The 21,802-nt window shown below is 43.1% G+C and overlaps 1 protein-coding gene and 1 long non-coding RNA gene across 4 annotated transcripts; one reads left to right on the top strand and one right to left on the bottom strand.

Moving 5' to 3' along the window:
- Window positions 1-2,674: 2,674 nt before the first annotated feature.
- Window positions 2,675-13,362, top strand: DDO (D-aspartate oxidase). 2 transcript variants are annotated; one of them, XM_083433776.1, is made up of 5 exons: window positions 2,675-2,822; window positions 5,871-6,045; window positions 7,130-7,238; window positions 8,827-9,003; window positions 12,533-13,362. In XM_083433776.1, the coding sequence occupies exons 2-5, from the start codon at window positions 5,874-5,876 to the stop codon at window positions 13,098-13,100; spliced, it is 1,026 nt and encodes a 341-aa protein (XP_083289902.1). In that variant the 5' UTR covers window positions 2,675-2,822; window positions 5,871-5,873; the 3' UTR covers window positions 13,101-13,362. The 2 variants fall into 2 exon arrangements, with proteins under 2 accessions (XP_083289902.1, XP_083289903.1); XM_083433777.1 differs by lacking the exon at window positions 2,675-2,822 and adding an exon at window positions 2,889-2,909.
- Window positions 3,852-20,682, bottom strand: LOC310674517. Of its 2 annotated transcripts, none has more exons than XR_014509625.1 (3): window positions 20,087-20,682; window positions 6,539-6,671; window positions 3,852-4,338 (listed from the first exon to the last, which is right to left on the bottom strand). It is a non-coding gene; the product is annotated as an uncharacterized lncRNA (long non-coding RNA). The 2 variants fall into 2 exon arrangements; XR_014509626.1 differs by lacking the exon at window positions 3,852-4,338 and adding an exon at window positions 5,951-6,063.
- Window positions 20,683-21,802: the final 1,120 nt, after the last annotated feature.

A 21,802-nucleotide genomic window follows, 5' to 3' on the forward strand; every position in this document is an offset into this window, starting at 1 on the left:
CCCTATGCACAATGCATTACAGTAGTGTTAAGTCAGAAAGAAGTGCTCTCAGTGCTTCCACCTGTAAAGACTACTGTGAGACAACCAGCAGGAAAGCACCAACATACACTGGCAGCCATAGGCTGCAGGCCTCCCCTCAGGCAAGGGGTGACCTTTCCCACCAACCCCAAAAACCAGGACTGACAAATATCACTTTTGGCAGGGAAAAAGATGGTCAGATAGCAAAGGAGGAAGTGCCATTTCAATCAGCAGCCAGACAACTCCATTTTGCAGTAGCTAATGTGTGTCTCTACTAACATCATGAGGATATCTTGTAACAGTGTGTGAAGAGGAGAGCTATGGTTTTTCCTGGAACACATGTTCTCTTTCACAAGATTGGGTTTCATAAGAATATGGATTTATGGAGTAGTGATGCCATCCAATAACTGAAAATATGGCAGTGAAATCAAGTGACAAACATCTTACGCCCTCAGAACCCAGATACTATTTTACTTATAGAAAATGAATGTGTTTGTTTTTTCTATGAAGGAACAGACATAAATGATTGTCCAATGTGTAAATCTATGTACCACTAACTGTGACAGTGATAACATTGTATTTTAAAAATTTATTTATAATTAACAAAATATGTCAGAGCAAGCTATGTATTTTAAGGGGGTTTTATAGTTTAAAAAATCCTGGTGGTGTTATATATCTATACATGCAGATATACAATAAGCTGAGCAGTTGCCTTATGCTGACTGTCAGAAACAGAGCTGGCCCACCCATGATGTGAGGTGATGCACCCACCTCAGGTGGTGGAACTGAAAGAGGCAGTTCTCTTCCCACCCCACCGCTTCCACTACAGAGAGGGAGGCATTCTGGAGCACAACATTGCCACTTGTCTTCCCTGCCCCTGGGTGGAAAAGCCAAGTGAGTGGCAACTTCTGGAGGAACACCTCAGCTCCTGCTTAGTTCAGAGAGAACTGGAGCTTAGTGGCAGCAGAAGTGGGGCATGGTGGGAGGAACCAGGGGCTGGCAATTCCTGTTTATCCTCAGGTAGTGAAATGGGATAAGCTGCCCCTGCTCAGATAACTAGTCCATGCCTAGCCAAGCATTTTCTTCATGGGCTGCCAGCAGTTTCCAGACATTCCCATTCTCCAGCTGGCAGCAGTTCCTAGGCAGAGATCTCTAGGTGGAAAATTATGGAGACTGAACCTGAAACCTTATCCAGGCAATGAATGGGTGCTTCCAGGGGCTGCCTCCATACATCTGAAAAATCAGCAGCAGCTCTTAACATTCTACCTGCTATGGTAAGTCACTGGGAAATATGAGGATTTGTTTTGACTGAAAACAAATTTACACATGTACTATGCAGCTAATTGCTTCCAAAGTGCAAAGTGATGATTTGACCATTGATGAAAGAGAGTGCCCGCATTGGATTCCCTTCCAACAAGAAATAAGGTATAAGGAAGGGCTTCCTACATTTCTGGAAAAGAGCTATTGCATACATAACCAAGGACCCAGATATATGGAGTATTAATTTGCTCTTCCCAGCTTCTGAGGAATCCTACATCTACACATGGCATAAACCTCTTTACCCACCTGGAACAGCCTTCATGTAAATAGTTGTCCCTAAAGATATAAAAATAAACATAAAATATATTCAATATAACCAGCAACTTGAAACATTCTGATCATAAAGCAAATATGAATTTTGGCCACGATCCAGCACAGTACTTAAATCTATGTTGCACTGTGACCATATGCGACACATCTAATCATATTGTATCATTTTGGCAAGAGACTGTACCAAATAATCATTTTCTGCACGTTGCATTTGCAACCACTAATTTTTTTTGAACTGCATGCTAATATGTTTTGTGACTCACTGCCAGCTTGGGAGAGGCGGCAGTCCACAAACAATACAAATTATTAGGATGCTCTCATTCAAAGGGAGATTCCCTCCAAAGGGGGGGGGGGTTCAGTCAAAGCCTCCTTCCATACGTTTGCTAGAAATGTCGAGTGGAGTGGCCATTTGGGTTGGCCCACTCATATATACAAACCTTTGGCAGAAGCTCTGATAGACATGTCTGAAGAGAGGAGCTTTAACAGATTTCCCTCTGAGAGGTAATGGAAACCTGAATGTAACAGCTACACCATACATTTAAAACTCATGGCTGCACACCCGAATCTCGGGAACTGTAGTTTACTCCCCGCCTGGAGACTGACACACAAGAGCGTGAAACATTCCCTGGGTCCCTTGCAGGCATAAGCCCTGGCGCAATTATTCCAATTGCAACCATTATAATCCGGCCATGAATAAACTGCCTCTGCTTTAATATTTCACCTTGCTACTCCTATTTTGACTTCGTTGCCCAGCATAGCTGTCAACTTTTCGCTTTTCTTACGAGGAATCCTATTCGGAAGAATGGAATTTCCCTTAAAAAAAGGGAAAAGTTGACAGCTATGTTGCTCAGTAGCACCAATTAAAATCATGCAACGAGACAACTGAAGCAGTCTCCCTTGAAGGAACCATGGACACTCCGCGACAGGGATCCAGTCGGGCGAATCCAAAACACCAGCGGGAGACGCCTAGTTGCAAGGAGCGAGGCTCGGCGGGAGGGAGCACGAAACGGGCCACCCTCGAGCCCGTGAAGTCGCCGAAACTCGCCGCTGCTGACCAATCGGGAACGAGCAGAGCCGTCTTCTGGCGATTGCTCCGCCCTCCGAGCCTGCGTTTCCCCTCCGTCCCCTTCTAATGGTCGCGTCCGTGGCCTGGAAACCTTTGGTGGGGAAGCGCCACTTTGTCGAAAAGGGTCCGGATTCTTTTGAAAGGAAAGGTATTTTTAAGCCTCTCTTCCGCAGTTGTCCGGGGCTCGTCAGAACGAGCGGGAAAACCCGTGAACTCCTCTAGTCCGTCTATCCAAGTAAATGTAGAGCCATGTAGGAAATGTACGCTGTGAACCTACATATTATTATAAAGCCGGTTCTTGGAGAAAGGAGAAGGCAGAGAACTTTGTGGATTTTTATTTTTTATTTTAATGCTATCCCACTTCATAGCTCCTGCTCTTATCCGCATTCTATGCAGTTTGCTGAAAATACTGACGCGTTTTTGACTGGTCAGAGATCATTTGTCAAATCGTGTTTTTTGCAACGTTTCTGAACAAAAATCGAGCCCCGTTTAAAAGGGTGCTTCACAAACGGCAGGGGCTGGGACTAGTACAGTGAGGGGGGGAAAGTATTTGATCCCCTGCTAAATTTTCCCGTTTGCCCCCTAACGAAGAAATGACCAGTCCATAATTTTAATGGTAGGTTTACTGTAGCTGTGAGAGACAGAATAACAACAGGAAAACCCCCAGAAACCCAGAAGACAAAAGTCAGAGACTGATGTGCATTAGAATGAGTGAAATAAGTATTTGATCCCTTTGCAAAAGACGACTCGGTGGCAAAACCCTTGTTTCCTTAGTTCCTCAGCCTACTGGACCATTGTAACCTCAAAAGGGGTAGCAACGTTAAGTCTTTTGCAGCATAAGCAGCAAAGTCTTGTGGCACCTTGAAAGATTATCAGATTTAGAACTGCACAAACTTTCATGGACTGGAATCCACTGCAGCACACCTCTACAAAAGCTATATTAGGCTTTAATATGCTGCAGGGTTCTTGTTATTTTTGGACCAGTATAAAACTGTGTGATATACTCCATAGCATTAGTGGACAGAATTTTGCTGGACAGACCTTACTCAACCATGAAACCCACCAAATCTCAAGCCCAGTATACCGTAATCTGACAGTAAAATGGGCTTGATCCCATGTATGCAGCCCTGAGTTCATTAGATGAAGCGTGCAGTACAAGTGTGAAAAACTTTTAAAAAAAATCTTATTTCCTAATTTTATAAGGCATCGAATGTTCATGTTTTTCAGTGCCAAACATTTTACAGTACATATATTGAAATGTGTTTTGTTGATGGAGGTGTCTTCTCTATTCTGTGGAAGGGCAGAAATATTTCCACTTTGACTTGATCTTTGCAACTGCAATACACATATAAACAAACACAAAAATCTGTGCAGGTTTTAAAAAATAATGTGTAGGTAAATTGCAAAGTTGGTTCACCAAACTAAACAGCTAGAAACCTTAGGAAGTTGTTATTAGCTGCTATTTATATCATGCTTTGTATGATGAACTGTGAACTGGTAGTTTAATTGTACACATTGTATGTCTGTTTCAGACATTTCCCCTTTTACCTCTATTCTGTGTGTTGGCCTTTGACTGCAAGCAGTAAACATTGGATCATATTCATTCATCATAAGAGTGGCTCTGTTGTGCATTCATTAGAATTTTGTTTTGTTTTGTTGTTGGACTGGACAGGAGAGGGAGAGAGAGAGAGAGAGAGAGAAGAATACATGCAGATTAAAGAAATGGAATACTGTAAACTCAGTTCATATTAGGAAAAAGTGTCAGAGCCCTTGCCTCTGATAAATTATGTATGCTCACTGGGAAGGTTGAATGACCTCCCTCTTCCTTAATATATCTGTATTATAGAGAAAGCACAGCATAGCTCTAAGGAGCATGGTGGCCTTCCCCACCATAAAAGAAAAAAAGACACAAAATATCAGAATGCAATGGTAAGCAGGAATTCAATCTAAAATAAACCAGCACCTAAAACATGTTATGGAAGATTTAAACAAAGGAACCAGATCTACTAAAGTTTTCCTCATTTGATTTTTCAAAAGTCAGGCTGGGGAGAACTGAAATGCCAAAATATTTTGAGAAAATATTGATCTCAATCATGCTGTTGCTGTTTCCTAGAAGGAAAAAAACACACCAAATACTTGTTCTTTCCATTGGTACTCTTTTATCAGAAATAAACTTTGGGGAATTATCAACCAAATTCTACTTGTCATGCGCAAAGTTCAAAGGAAGTTCAAAACCTAAGATGTATTAAAGCAGGGTACGAAGGCCACTCTCTACTAGATTTTTTTTTTAAGTACTTGTTGATCCATAAACTGTTCCAACATGAATGCTGTGGCTATGAAAGCAACAGAAGATTCGATGAATATGAATATGCTATGAATACAAAATCTCTGCATTCTGCCAGGACTGTCAAAGACACAATATATTGATGTTGCCCCATGCTTTGGGGTGACTTTCTCTTCTTCACAGATGGTGTCTTTTGCAGACACTGTTTGCAGATGTGTAGTTGGACATTGTGCAGTTTCATGTTGACCTTTTGTTCCACTCAAAGGAATGACTGGCTAATTGGCTGTGTTTTAGTTTAGAGAAGAAATTGTGCTTGCTTGCATACTCCCTCTTCTCTTTACTTTGTTATTTAAACAGTGGCAGAGCTGCTGTAGTTTTGAAAGGGCCTTCAGCAAAGTCCTCTCCAGTGGGTCCCAGTCTGCATTGTTACACCTCTGGCCAGGGCTTATCTTGCAGCGACAACAGTGAGCGACCCTTTTAAGTCCCTCCATAACCCTAGTGTACCATTGCTGTGAGGCATAGTAGGAAATTAAGAAGGCTGTCAGCCACTGCTAAGGAAGCCTGTAGCTGAGTGAAAAGGCATCCAGACTAATGGACCCTGCCAGGTGGCTGGGATCCAAGAAACTGCCCAAAAGTGCCAGGTGCTGTCAATGAAGCTGAATGATACCTCTTAAGCTTTATTTCCAGAAGAACCTATTCAATCAAGTGCATGGGTAAGGTGCCCTATGCTAATCCCTCTTAAAATATCTATGAATTAAGAGCCCTCCATATCTTGTTCCACAATGGACAGATTTTTTAAAAAAAGTATTCTTAGATTATTATTTTTTAAAAATCGTTATATAAGAAATCCTTGTTTTGTCTTTAGAATTTTATTTTCACCCCCCCCCCTTCTTCTTCCATTTCTCATAACAGAACATGGCCAAGGCAAAGATTGCAGTCATTGGTGCAGGGCTCATTGGCCTCTCTACTGCTGTTTGCATTTCGGAATCTGTCTCAGACTGCAGCGTAACTGTCATTGCTGACAGGTTTACCCCCAATACAACAAGTGATGTAGCTGCTGGGATGCTCATTCCTCATATTTACCCAGGTGAGTGGAATTTCCTTCCTAAGATGCAAAATGTAAATAGGCATAGATTTTTACGTTATGTATTTATTTGTTTTCCGCCCTTCTCCCTAAGGTCCCAGGGTGGGTTACAACATTAAAACACAATATTAAAAATGGTTTTAAGCAACTCACAACAATAAAAATAAGGTGGGTCCTTAACATATATGCCTCAAGTGTCAAAAGCGAAGGTAAAGAGGTGCGTCTTCAGCATCCTCCAGATGATTTTCTGTGTTTACAATCAGCTCCCAAAACAGGCTTCAGAGAGGGGTAACTGTTGTTTTCAGGGCTGATTCCATGACAAGTGGATCAGTGCACCACGAGCAACAAAACACTGAAGTGGTTGCTGTGAAATGAATGCTGCTGTTGCCAAATTGAGGTGCTTGTACAGTTGATTCATAATTTACACACATTTAACTTGTGCAAATCCAGCTTTATGTACCTGGCCAAAAAGGATCCCTCCCACCATTGCACTCACCTTGGGATCACGTTCAGAGATGCAGGGAGAGTGTGTTTTATTCACGATTTTGGCTTTATGCATTATCCCTGGAACATAACCTCCACATATGTTTAGCATCAACTGTACGTCTCTCTCTCTCTTTACAGTAGTTCTATAAGGAGAAAAAGTAGCAAATCTAAAATATTACACATTGCACTTGCACCCACTCAATAAGCTACTAACATTCTTTGTAATATTGCCAGGCTAGGGTCATTCCAAAACTCCATCCAAAGAGTACACAGTGCCTGTCATAGTACCCCCATTGCTGCATGCAGACTCTTCCCTGTTCTGGACTCTGTATGTACACTTTGCTTCCAGGCAGAAATATTTGCATTGTTTATTTGGCCATGTTACATACATCATAGAAGCTGGAAAATATATCCGTTCAACTACGTATGAAGGTAGTCCGTATTTTACAGGAAGAAGCAGCAATCACTTTGCAAGACTAGATTACAAATCAAACTACCATCAAGCTCCATTGTATTCTAGATGTTTCGCTGAGTATGGAGAATAGAGATATGAAACTATAAATTTAAAACATTTAAAATGTGTTTTCTTTCTGCTGTGCAGACACACCGGATCATCAACAGAAGCAGTGGTTTAAGGAGACCTTTGACTACCTGTCAGTAATCTGTAATTCCTCAGAAGCTTCAGAGGCTGGGATTCATTTGGTCTCTGGGTAAATAAGGAAGGCTGTACTATGCTTACTAAAAGCAGAGGGATAGGCAAGCCTGTTGGCCAAGCAGAGTCCAAGGCACATAAAGCAGTGAAGGTCTGGACAGTGCCTGTGTGACTGTCTGGGTAGGAACCCAATGTACACTGACTTGAGGAAGAAAGGTGGGCTATAAATACAATAAGCACATAAAAATGCATGCATTGGAATTGTATTTTGTGGCCATGTTTTAGAAAGGGGAAGAGACAAAACCAATATGCGCTCATGAATTACTAGTATTACTGAATACTGTGTCCGGTTTTGGACGCCACAATTTAAGATGGACATTTACAAGCTGGAACACGTGCAGAGGAGGGCATGATCAAGGGTCTGGAAACCAAGCCTTATGAGGAACAGTTGAAGGAGCTGGGTATGTTTAGCCTGAAAAAGAGGAGTCTGAGAGGAGATATGATAGCTACCTTCAAATATCTAAAACGGTGTCACATGGAGCAAGTTGGTTTTCTCCTGCTGTGGAGGGTGAGTAGGACCTGAACCAATGGCTTCAAGTTACAAGAAAGGAAATTCTGACCAAACATCAGGAAGAACTTTCTCACAGTAAGAGGCGTTCAGCAGTGGCACTAACAAACTCCCTAGGGAGGCGGTAGACTCTCCTTCATTGGAGATTTTTAACAGAGGTTGGATGGCCATCTGTCATGGATGCTTTACTTGAGATTCCTGCATTGCAGAGGGTTGAGCTAGGTGACTCTTGAGGTCCCTTCCAACTCTATGATTCTATGATGATGATGATGATTATTTAAATTTCTATACCACCCTTCATCCCAATATCACAAGGTGGTTTGCAATATAAAAACATAGAATCATAGAATCATAGAGTTGGAAGAGACCACAAGGGCCATCGAGTCCAACCCCCTGCCAAGCAGGAAACACCATCAGAGCACTCCTGACATATGGTTTTCAAGCCTCTGCTTAAAGACCTCCAAAGAAGGAGACTCCACCACACTCCTTGGCAGCAAATTCCACTGTCGAACAGCTCTTACTGTCAGGAAGTTCTTCCTAATGTTTAGGTGGAATCTTCTTTCTTGTAGAAAATGAAAATACATACCATAATAACAAGCAAAAACAAATACTCCCCCCATGCAATTCTATGACAATAACATCCTAAATGGAACCCTTGGGACATGCTGTTCCCAGTGTGGTATTTATTCCGCCCCCCCCCCACTGTCACATAAGCACATGTTTTGGTATCATGAATGAATGGTAGAAATTTATTTGGGACTGGTCTCCCAATGGCTATTCATCATGGTGGCTGTTTAACAACTTCGTATTAAAAGCAGTAGAGCAACAGCAGGAGAGGACTGTTGCCACTAAGCCCAGCTTGTGGACTTTACAAAGGCCCTAGTTTGGTTATGGGGGGAAATACATCTTAGGAACAGGTGTAGCAGGAACACGGAACTACCCCTCCCCAAAAAACCCCCCAACCACAATTATATGAAATAATTTTGTTTTTAGATAATGATTTTCCAAGAAATGTAACAGAACAGAATGGCTGTGTGTTTTACGTTCCTCCCCCCCCCCCCCCTTTCATGTCTATGAGCTGGCAGATCTTTAAAACCATTCCTGAAGAGAAACCTCCATTCTGGTCTGATGTGGTTCTGGGGTTTCGCTCGATGACTGAACAGGAAATGAAGAAATTTCCGCAGCACAAATGTGGTCAGGCCTTTACTACACTGAAGTGTGACTGCCCACCCTATTTGCTTTGGCTGGAGAAAAGGTATGAGTGTTTGAATGGACACCTTGCTATAACAAATGAAAGAACCGTATTATTGGATAAGACCAAGATCCTTCTATCTGAGCATCCTGCCTCCACCAGCAGCCAGACAGATGCCTCTGCATGCTCACAAGCAGAACGTGATGGTCCTTTGTCTGGTCAGGGATGATGGGGATTGTAGGACCACAGCTTCCCTGTCCCAGCTTTCAACACACTGCCATTTTCTTATTGTGGTGATGTGATGCAAAGTGAAACACAGACCAAATGTTAAGAAAGTGCTCCCTGGTTGTAATGCAATAGCACTTCTATTCTTACACCATGTTACAACATGGGCTGGCAGTTTTGCTTCAAAGCAATCACACGCTGAGTGCTCTTTATTCTTCCAGTGTGCTGTTCTGACATATGAGCAACCTCACGGGGAACTCATGCCTTGTCATGTTTCATTTTTTAAACAGTCTTGAAAGTGGTGCCGATGCTCAACTAAATTGCAGAATCCATTTAGTATCTGTCAGGCAGGCCTGTGGGCAAAGGCCTCTGCTGCCCCTCATTTCTGTCTTACACTCTTGTAATTTCCCAAAGGAGCTGCCTGATCCTCAGAGCGAGTCATTGGCACAAAACTCACTCAAATAAATGCTGTTTTGCTGATAGGCCCGTTTGAAGGATGGTGTCCAAGTAGCTGAAACAAATGATTAAGATTTCTTCCACTGAGTGGGTCAGAAGGAAGTGTCTATTAGATGTGTAATTTATTGTGTACCCTCAAGTGCCCTGAGCACTATTTATGGTGCTGTTCATCAAAAGATACAAAAAGAGAATCAATCATAAGCACTTGGCTGGAACCCACGAGCCACTTCTGTAGGCAAGAAGAGTTTTGATTGGGGCACGTCGGCTACTTTTCGGCTGTCACAACAAACTTCAGAACATTAAATTGGGAGTGACCTCAAAGCCACTTCCAATTCAGGAGATGCAGCTGCAGCATAAATGATGAGCAGCCAGCCAGCCTCTTCTTCAGACCAAAGGAATTAAGAGTCTACCACCTTCTGATGCATTCAGTTCCACGGCAGCATAATTTTCAGCTGCATAAACATTGCAATAGCTTAAAAAAAAACTAAAATGAAAAAAAAAACCTGGGAAAACAAAAAGGATTGCCACTGAGAGGGGGCATGTCCCATAAACAACTGATTTGTTGAAGGCACAAGAGGGTCATGATTTTTTTAAAAAGAATTTTGCTCACCTGTGAGGATGCATTGGTGCGGCACAGACAAGTGAGATTTCAGCATAAACCGAGGGCCAACTTAATGTCCATCAGCTCTTGTATCCTGCTTTAGCCTGACACTGGGATGCATTATTTTCTGGTAGAGGTAGATGGGAAATGTGCTTTTGCTTTTTCAAGGATGGACACAATGAGCAGTTTCCTGTAATTTTGATCTATGTGGGTTTCTGTGTCCTTTTATTGCCAGCCTAGCACATATGTTTGCAACTGAACAGATGTTTTGTAAGAGCACAAAACACCCCTGTGATATGCAGCCTCCCTCAAAGCTCTGTTCTCTGACTTTGTTCAGTGCATTTTTGATGATGATGATGATGATGATGATGATGATTTATAGTGTTTATAACCCGCACTTCAACCTGCAGGTTCACAGGTGGTGCACAATGTTATATTGATACTTTAATGTCAAACAAAACCAATAATGATAATAAAAACAACCAATCCATCTGCTGAAAATCAATTCATTAGCTCCAAAGACCTGAAGAAAAAAGTACATATCTTTATGTGATGGCAGGAGGCTGGTGACGGGGGGTGGGAAGCTTTATCATCCATGGGGGAGAGTTCCACAGTTGTAGAGCCACAAGAGAGAAGGTCTTGTTCTGTGCCATCATACCATGAACCACCACTGTCAATAGAGCTGCAGGCAGGGCCTTTCATATAAATCTTAAGGCTTGGGCTGGCAGATGGTGAGAGAGGAGCTCCTTCAAATTCCTGAGTCTCAATCTGTATAGGTCTTTACACACCACCACCACCTCAATTTGGGCAAACAGAGAGCAAACAGGCAGGCAATGCAGCTCAGCTTCTTATGTAATACAGACTCGTGGGAATTAAAACAGAGGAGTGGGAATCATCAGTAGGATTGTGCAGGCAAGCTTCTGCTTTAAGTAGCAGAAGCTTGCGCAGTGGGTTAAAAACAAAACAAAAAAACTTCTGTTTTTCTGAACAGCAATCTCCAGCACCACATCACGAACAGCTCTGAAAGTCTCCTCAGTTCCATAATTGACATGTGGATTGGTGGGCAACTGTGCAAGAAACAGAAGTCTAAAGTTCTTGTGGGTGCACAAAACTAATTGCATGATACTTTGGATCTTGACTCAGCACTTTTCCTGATCCCTGGAAAAACTGCTCTTTGCCGGAGAATGAAGGAGACCACCTAACCTGTGATTAGTTGTACATTTCCCACTTGTTCAGCCCTTTGTTATTCTTTCCAAATTGCATATTTTTCCTGCTTAGATTGTAGAGTCATTGGGACTTACCAAAACACGCACACAGCAGCCACACTTTTGGATTTTTGTTCCGCTAACTTTACATAAATGAAGAAGTGTGTATCTGAAGAAATGTGCATGCACACGAAAGCTTATACCAAGAACAAACTTAGTTGGTCTCTTACTGGTCAATTTTTAAATATATTTTGACTGCATCAGACCAACACGGCTACCTACCTGAATCTTTACATAAATGAGATATTCTACAGTTTGAATGGATACTTTATCTCTTGACTGAACTGGTGGCTATGAACTGATAGCTGAAGGAGATAGGATATACTCAGCATTATGTCTATAAATGCATGCTTTAATTTTAATTGTTAATTGATTTTAATATTTATACCCCGCCCATCTGGCTGGGTTTCCCCAGTCACTCTGGGCGGCTCCGAACAGAAGACTAAAAACAGAATAAAACTTCAAACGTTAAAAACTTCCCTAAACAAATGGATCCCATTTGACTTGTGTACAATTCTGTTCCATAAGGTTTTTCAATCTCTTCACTGGTGTTTCTTCTCAACAGTTTCTTTGAGATTGAGAGCCAGTGTGGTGTAGTGGTTAAGAGCAGTAGTCTCATAATCTGGGGAACCGGGTTTGCGTCTCCACTCCTCCACATGCAGCTGCTGGGTGACCTTGGTCCAGTCACACTTCTTTGAAGTCTCTCAGCCCCACTCACCTCACACAGTGTTTGTTGTGGGGGAGGAAGGGAAAGGAGAATGCTAGCCACTTTGACACTCCTTAAAGGGAGTGAAAGGCGGGATATCAAATCCAAATCCAAATTATGAGATTATGAGAAAATTTCTTTGAGATTATGAGATTATGAGAAAATGAGATTATCTGGATTGCATATTGGAACCTTTCTGTTTTTTTCTTTCCATCTTTCTATTTCATACTAGTCAAAGACCATCTAAATTATCTTATATCCTTGGCCTGCGTAACAGTCAGGCAAAACATTCACACTGATAGAGAATGATTTCACCTCTTGATGTTTTTTTCTTTGCAGGCTGAAAAGAAATGGGGGCCAGGTGCATGCTAGAAAAATCAAAGACCTATGGGAGCTGCGGAGTGACTATGACATCATAGTGAATTGCTCTGGCATTGGCTCCAGGAAGCTCGTGGGTGACCTCGAGATACACCCCGTCAGAGGTCAGGTTCTCAAGGTCAAGGCCCCTTGGGTAACACATTTCATTCGGGACGGCGATGGATTAACCTACATCTACCCAGGGATACACAACATAACGTTAGGTGGGACACGGCAAAAAGGCAACTGGAAGCTGTCTCCAGATCCCAGTACCAGCAAAGACATATTTGGCCGATGTTGTGCTCTTGAGCCATCCCTTCAGGCAGCTCAGGATATAAAGGTGAGGGTGGGCCTGAGGCCATCCAGGTCAGCCGTGAGAGTCCAGAAAGAGACACTGGTTCGAGGCAGTGGAAAGCTTCTGGTGGTGCACAATTACGGACATGGGGGCGGTGGATTTTCCGTGCACCAGGGTACAGCTAAGGAAGCAACCCAGCTGGTTAAAGAGTGCATTGCAGCCCTTGAAATGTCAAGGCATAAGCCAAAACTGTAGCCTGTAAGGTGAACGTTCATATTCTCATTTCTCTCTCTCTCAGTAATTACTGATATAAATTGGATTAGTGTGTTAGTTCTGAAATCTGGTCAGGAAAAATGCCATTGGGTTGATTTACAGAAGCATCTCTTTCTTGACAGCTGAGCACTTGATGGCCAGCAGGGGAATATGAGAACTGGCTGAAAGGTGATGGGAGGAGAGGTTCTGTCTGCAGTGTTTAATCTGTAATGCAGCTGAATACAAACTATTACCGAGTCCCCAACCCTTGCAAAAATTTCTGTTGTGCAGCTCCAATTCACCAGCAGAGGGCAGCATTGGATCAGTCACTTATTTGAGCCCTATTCAAGTTGCTTGGGAATGGGGGCTGCTCTGCAGGGTATCACTGTCTTTAAAAACCAGGGATGGCTTGGATGGTTCAGAAGCTACAGCACTGTGGCATTCCAGGAGTCTCCTACAAGGCCCTCAGTTGGCCCAGACCAGACTTCCCCTAATATTTCCCAGAGCAACCTGCTGTCACCACCTACCCTTTACATAGAGTTTTTTCTTTATTGGCTGCAATTCAAAATCAGTATGTCGAGTGAGATCTGCTAACTTTGAATCCCCCAGACCAGAATACATTCATAAATTTAAAATTGGTAAATAATTTTGGATGGAGCGCCATCCAAGCAAGTGGACTTTTAATATAGAATAACAAAGAATTATGCTGTCATAACCTGGCATGCTTGTCTCTTCTCTTCAGCAGCTCTAACACCACTCTGACTCAGCTCACTGCTCTCCCTAACACTCTGCTAATTCCTCTTTTGCGTCATTCTCCACTCTCCAATTATCTCTATCAATTGACTCCGCCTGTCACTCACTCTGACTCCACCCAGCACCCCATACCAGTCCCCTGCTGCCAATCATTCTTCTGTTCTGAACATCATCTTAATAAAGGGTTTCCTCTGCAGAAGCCAAAATACTGGTAAGAAGCACAGGGAGCAAGCCACAGGGGGGTTATTCAGCACATACTTCACTGTAATGAAGACCAGGGGCTTGTGGATTAAAAAAAAAAAAAGGCAAGGGGCAGACTTTGCCAATGTGATGGGTTGACTAACCGTCTCCTATTTTGAATGGGAAAAATTCTGCCGCTGTTTCTTTTTAGTGCATGTCTTTGTTCATGGTGGAAGCTTTCCCAATGATGGCTATTTATTTATGAAATTTATATCCTGCACCTTCCTCCCAAGAAGCCCTGGGTGGCTATGCAAAAGCCTTCCTTTGTGAACACACGGGCAGCATCTGCTATCCTCGAGCAAGTGCTGTGTGTGGCCGCAGTGCCAAAACATCATCCTTCAAACTATAGAGCAGAGCCATATATCATAAGCTGCAGACCGTGAAGCTGCAGGCAGTTGTAGATTACAGTTGCCGTTATCTTTTATGTTACTAGCTTGTTGCACGATGGTGCCAAATTCCTGGGCTTTAATAGTCAGACCATTACGCTGCCTGTAATTCTTTACAAGTAGCTCTGAGCAAAACTGCTCACCTTTCCTGAATACAGAACAATGCATTCCTCGCTATAGTCACCAGAGCAACATTTTCAGATGTTGCTGGTGCTGAGTAGCATTGCAGGCAGCCCAAGCGTTTGAAGTACAGCTTCAAGACAACGGGATGTAAGAAAGCAGCCTCAGCTAGCCCTGTGTCGATTCATTTCATCCACTATACCTGCCAACTTGGAATCCCACTTGCTGCAGCGCTAGAGATGGGAAGACAGCTGCTTCTCTCCCACTTCCTCAGTCATTTCTCAGTAATCCAGTTCCAGGCTCTGGGTTGCAACCTGGCGTATGCGTGCACACACACATTTTGCTCTGGGGTATCCAACTGTTCAGGTGTTTTGAACTACGATTTCCATAAACCCCAGCTGAGATTATAGGAGTTGTAAACATCTGAGGCCTCTGTGCTGGCTATCCCCAATTTAGCTTCTTATGAGAAGCTTTCACTTTTTCCTTCTGCTCCCAAACTGTAAAGGTAAAGCGACCCCTGACAGTTAAGTCCAGTTGCGAACGAATCTGGGGTGCGGCGCTCATCTCGCTTTACTGGCTGCGGAAGCTGGCGTTTGTCCGCTCCGCAGACAGTTTTTCCAGGTCATGTGGCTAGCATGACTAAGCCACTTCTGGCACAACGGAACAGGACACCAGCGCATGGAAATGCTGTTTGCCTTCCTGCTGGAGTGGTACCTATTAATCTACTTGCACTTTGGGGGAGGGGCATGCTTTTGAACTGCTAGGTTGGCAGGAGCTGGGACTGAGCAACGGGAGCTCACCCCCTCACAGGGATTTGAACCGCTGACCTGATTGGCAAGCCCAAGGCTCAGTGGTTCAGACCACAGCGCCACCCGCATCCCTCTTCCCAAACTGTAGGTTTCGTTTATAAATCTTACACATCTAAGAAAAGTATCAAGTCCTAAAGATTTCGGGGGGGGGGGGGGTTAGGTCACCACCAGACAGTATTTTGTGGGAGTGATTCAAGCTCATACCAGGGAATTGGAACAAATGCTCCATAATCCACCGTCTGCACAAGGATTGTGAAAGCAAATCAGGATGAATTGCTCAATACGTTGGCTGTCTGGAGGAGCCTATAAGCATTGCTGTGGAAACCAATTGGGATTTCAAAGTGCTTCTCTTTGGGATATATATCACATGTATTATTTGCGTTCCTGGCTTCTGTCGCTGTCATTTGGTTATCTTCTGTACGTTTACAGGGAGAAGAATATTGTTCCATGTTTCCAGTTCAATTTTGCCTTCAGATCTCTTTCAGAGAGATGAAAGGGGGAGCATTTGGGAAATCAGCAGGAATGCAATATGCTCACCTGAATGCAAGAGCAAATTCTGTTCCTCAGAGAATAGACTCTGCTAAAAAAGACAGTTTCTATATTAAGTCACATTTTCATCTCACCCTTCTTCCAAGTTAGAAATTGGAAACCTCTGGCCCTCCAGGTGTTGTTGGACACCAACTCCCATCACCCCAGCCAGCACAGGTAGTTGTCAGGACTGATGGGAGCAACATCTGGAGGGTATCACATCAGGGTCCACATTCTTGCTCTCAGCCAATCAGGCTGCAGTTCTATGCACATGTACCAGTAAGGTCCACTGAACCCAGGTTTACTTATGAGCAGACATGCCTAAAATCACACTGCCAGAGTGGTGCTTGACTCTCACAAATACAAATCAGAGGCCAATTGTTTCAGAACATATGAACTAACAACACTTTAGGAGACACCTTGATAGCCCCAGCTCTTGGAAAGTCTTTCTTTGCACCACCGAATATTGATATTCTTAGAGCACAATCAAGGAAGTTGATCGGTTGGTGTTCAGGGGCAGAGAAGAGATTCCAGTTTAACTTCATTAAAATTTCATGTGAGATGAGAGCTAACACTTTGAATTAGTAGTCTCTGGTTTAGCAGATGGGGTTCCGCCTCCAGGGGACAAAATTGGCAAGGCTTGTTAGGCACACAGAGAGATTCATTTAGGAAGGGAATAGAGACAAGCTTTTCTTGCATCCCATGAAAGGAAGAGAACATATTCAATGTGGATTTCGGCTCTCAGCTTTGCATTTTTTGCCAAACAACAGGAGAGGCAAGCTCGGATTGTAAGGTTAATTTAAGCAATACTTTTTGTAGATTAGGCCAGAGGTTTTAAACCTTTTGGGGTCCATGGCTCCCTTGACCAGCTACATTCTTTCTGCGGCACCCCTGTGGGGCTCAGGAGCCCAGTTATGTCACCCCTTGCTTGCAGAGCCAGCAGCCCCTCACCCCTTTTCAAACACTGGTTGAAAACCACTGGATTACACAGGTGAATCCCTCTGTCCACCATGTTTTGGAAAAAGTCTCTTAGTAATCATGGATTGCAGAGCTGTAAGGTCAAAATCAACACAAAGAAAGGCATTTACAATGCTTTCTCTAACTCTTAATTTACTTTTCAAATGAAAAGCAGTAAGAAATATGAGAGAAGAGACTTTCTTACTATGAAGGAAAAGCATCATTTGTTATTCCTTCAGATACCGACCTGTTTTCCTCCAGGGTGATGCTATAACATCATCTGCAACCATTCTGTGTCCTCCAACACAGATTATTTAGATCTATTCCAATCTGGGTTCAGGCCTGGCCACAGAACTGAGTCAACCTTGGTTGCCCCGATGGATGACCTTTTCAGACAGCAAGACAAGAGGGGGTACAACCTTGCTCCTCCTCCTTAATCTCTCGTCGGCATTTGATACCATCGCCCATGGTATCCTCCTAGACTGGCTCCAGGGATTGGGAATTGGGGACACTATTACAGTGGTTCCAACCCTACATTCAGGACTGAGTCCAGAGTACAGCATTGGGAGAGTGCCTTTCAGCCCCCTGGTCGCTACGTTTACCTTATCTCTAGTGCTATTTAATAGTGTTACTGGGCTGGAAAAGGCGGCATTCTGCTAATCTCATACACTCTATACTAGTAAAATGCTGGAAATTATCAGTAATAATAACCAGGAAGTAGGTGCAAAAAGAACGATAATAAATGACTTAGAAATAGAGTTCCCTCTGGCAGTATCTACTCAATATTATTTTTCTCCTTTTTATACATTTGAGACTAATTGCTGGCCTGATACAAGAATAGCCTTTGATATTTAGCCTCAGGGAGTGAAACATGCTTCCGAAGGCAGCCATGTCAATATTTAATCATTAGATGTGATGCAAATGGGTGAGAAAATAAGGTTGCTCTGAGCCTTTGCATTCAAAATTAAAAATATTTCCAGCTGCAAATGTTGGGGGGGGGACTTTGGGCATAGCTACCAATGTTTCAGAACAGGCAGATAACAGAATGTGAGTTTAAACAGCCCTGAAGGTGGCTTCCAAAACAAGGGCAAGTAAACATTACAGAATACGCTATAAAAGTAGAGCATCCCTTGTTAAACTATTAAAACAGCAGGAGGAAAGGCAGAAAGCAAACAAAAACTACAGGTACAAACCACATAGAAGGGCCTTAAATACTATTAAAAGCAAAAGAAGCAGAATGGACTTTACCAGGTGCCAGAAGGATAAGGGTGAGGGTGCCAGATCAACATATTTAAGGAGAGAATTATCTCTACCTAGCCTACCTCACAGGGTGGTTGAAATGATAAAGTGGAGATGGGAAGAACTATGTATACCACTTTGAGCTCCTTGGAGCAAATGAAATAATGATACTGACAGTGATTTTTAAAAATTGTTAAGGCTTTTGCCACCTTAAAAACTAGCATGTATATTATGGCACAAGCCTTTGTGGACTAAAGTCCACTTCATCAAATGCAAATGTCATTGTCAACTGGTAGGTAAGTGTATAACAGGAATAAAGCATGGAAGGAGCATCTGTCGCCCTCCAAATGTTGCTGGACCTCAGCTCTCATCATCCATAACATTTGATCCTGCTGACTAAGACTGACAACATCTGGGGAGCCTCAGGTTCCCCATCCTCCCCATTCCCTGGTATGCAGGGAGAAAACGCAGGGAGAAAGCAATGGGGCCAAATGGCAACCAAATGCAATAAGCATTGCTTGTGACAATTCCAGGTAAATATTGTAGCGACATACGAACCTTATAGCTTCCCCCAAATAATCCTGGCAACTGTAGTTTGCTACGGTGCTGAGAACTGTAGATGTTTGAGAGGTAAACTATAGTTCTCAGGATTGTGGGAGTGGGGTGTGCCTCAATTACATGGTGTGTATGCAGTATAAGATAAGCAAAGTGACAGTTCTCAACAGCAGCGATAATAACAAAACTATCACAGCACTGGGGAGTTAGTTAGCTCCTGTAGTGGGCCAGGAAACCATTGCCTCAATTCAAACCTAAACAAAATCAATCAACTGGCTTGATAAGTTCAAATTCAGCAGGTGTCTCCTGATAGCAAGGGCAGCCAGAGTGGGCATCTGAATATGACCACAGCTGACAAGTAGGCTTATGCAGCAGAAGGCAGCCTGTCCCCAAGCCATTTAAACTTTCAAAGGTCAAAAACAGCACTTTGAACAGAGCCCATAACGAAAGACACAGAAGGATCTTGTAATACTGGAGTGATATATTCATGGCAGTTAACAACCTGATGGCTGCATTCTGTAAAAGTTGGAAATTTCCAGACAGTTTTGACAAGCGGCTCTAGATGCTGTTGATTAAAATACTTCAGCCTGTATGTTATCAACCAAAACAGAAGACAAGCACTGCATGTCAGAGACTCCACTTAAGTAAAGGTTCCTTACCATTCTGATATTGATATCACCATCATGCCTCTGTCCTTTTGTGGAGCCCAGAGGGGTGCACAACTATGTTAAGACACCCATCATAAAACAACCACACTAAATACCTCGTAGAAATTTCCTATCAACCACAAACAATACATAGGGAGAAAACACCTAGCATCAGGGGGGGGGGGGAATGATTCTATGATTCTGTGTACATTAAGGGGTAGGGGGGAGGATGCCCACTGGGGGAAAGGGGATGCTGGACAAGATGGTTCCTTGGCCTGATCTAGAACAGAAGCTTCTTTGCTTGAAAATGTCACTCTGCTATGACTGTCCATCAGTTTGGGAGGAGAATCAGCTTTCTAGATCTGCCTGCCCTTATTCTCCTGCTGTTGAACCTCAGACTGAAACATTTGTTATACCGCTGAAAACATCTGCTGGATCAAGATGTGCTAATGGGAAATGCTGTGATAAAAAAGCCCTCTTATTATACTCTTACCTACTAAGCGCTGAACTAAGGCCATTTTGATACAATATGCACCAATGATTCAGCCTTGAATCACTACTAAAGCCTTTCGTTTTCAAGAGTGGCACCTGAACAATTGGATTGACTTGTCTCATTTAAACAACAGACGGATAGAATATGAAGGATTAAAAGTCTTTATCCTCTCTTTTTTTACGGTTCCTGTCTAGTCATAAGTGTTAACACAGAGGGTGAAAAAACATGATCAAAAATTTAAAATTATGATTAAAGTTTATGCCTTCAAACTTTCCCTTATAGTTCCAGTTGCTTCATTGAGCCATCTGGCACTCTCAGGTCTGCAGGCACCTTGCAGTGATGTGAAGAAATATGACCTGGATTGATTCAATGGCGCAAAGCTTTCCTGGGTATACAAAGATGAAAACCCGGAGGGTTGTATTCTGTTAAGGCAGAGATGGGAAAACCTCTGGCTTGTGGGCCCAATTTGGCCTGCCAGGTCTCCCACTGGAATTTTCCCCAAGTCACACTCATCTGCTCCATACCTGATGACCTATGTAACAGTAGGTGTAGAGTAGCTGGATTGGCTTCTTTATAACTTTTCTGCACAGAAAACAGGAATTAACTCCCCAATGTGTGGGAAGTTCACCCATGTGGGCCAATTCAGTCAATTTGTCTACATCCAGCATTGCAAATAAGGGACGCAGGTGGCGCTGTGGGTTAAACCACAGAGCCTAGGGCTTGCCAATCGGAAGGTCAGGCAGTTCGAATCCCCGCGACAGGTGAGCTCCCGTTGCTTGGTCCCTGCTCCTGCCAACCTAGCAGTTCGAAAGCACCTCAAAATGCCAGTAGATAAATAGGAACCGCTCCGGCGGGAAGGCAAACAGCGTTTCCGTGTGCTGCTCTCATTGGCCAAAAGCGGCTTAGTCATGCTGGCCACATGACCCGGAAACTGTACGCCGGCTCCCTTGGCCAATAAAGCGAGATGAGTGCCGCAACCCCAGAGTTGGTCACGACTGGACCTAATGGTCAGGGGTCCATTACAAGCATTGCAAAAATGTCAGAAATTTGTTTTATTATGTTCCTAATGCTGTTATTGCCTTATATGATTACTTTTTTTGTACACCAATTGGCTATTCTGATGTTTATCAGCCATCTATTTTACAAACAAACTAAATATTATACTGATTTTTTCCCTAGCACTCTGTATTCTGTTTTAAAGGAATTAAGTTTCCCAACTCTGAAAATCCAGTGGTTTCTGACATGCTGCAATAACTAAGGCAGCATTTTAATAATTAACTACAGGCTTTCCCTTCCCCCTGTGAGCTTGATTATTGCCAAAAGATTTTAACATTGCTGAAGAACAATAAATATCAGTACCACATAGCAATTCCTCCCCCTCTTTTCTGAGGGGACAAACTCATGTGGAATTAACTGTATCAACGGAGACACTTCTTATGGTTGGCAGGGGCGGGAATATCCACCTCTCCAGAGTTCACGGTCTCATTTGGAACAATTTAAGGTGGTTTAGTAAGTAGTTAGGTGGAGAAAGAAATGCATTGTGGGATCATGAACTCTGGCAATAATTCGAAGACTAAAAAGGAGTGTATCTGAAGCAATCATCTGGATACAGCACCTGTGCAACTCAACTTCTCACCTTCCCCATTATTGTAAAAAGACAACTGCGATGTGATAAAATGGCCCTTTGACCTCACTGATCTTCATTTTCGTCCAATAAAGGCATCCGTGCTGCTGGCCTGTTTTGCTAGAGGTGCACACATTCCTCTCTCCCTCTTCACTTCTCAAATCATATTTCACAGCTTTGGCAGAATTTTGCATTCTTAGGGAAGAGCTGCAAAGAGGCGAAGCTTTGAACCAAAATAATCATAAGCTCCAGTTCAAATGTCACTGCTGCTGGAAATTCAGTAGGTGGCTTTAGGTGAACTTACCCCCTTCTCGGCCTCTGACCTGCAACATGAAGATAACAACACTGACCTCC

The sequence above is a fragment of the Podarcis tiliguerta genome (genome assembly GCF_965153285.1).
Source record: "Podarcis tiliguerta genome assembly, chromosome: 3".
Lineage (NCBI taxonomy): Eukaryota > Metazoa > Chordata > Lepidosauria > Squamata > Lacertidae > Podarcis > Podarcis tiliguerta.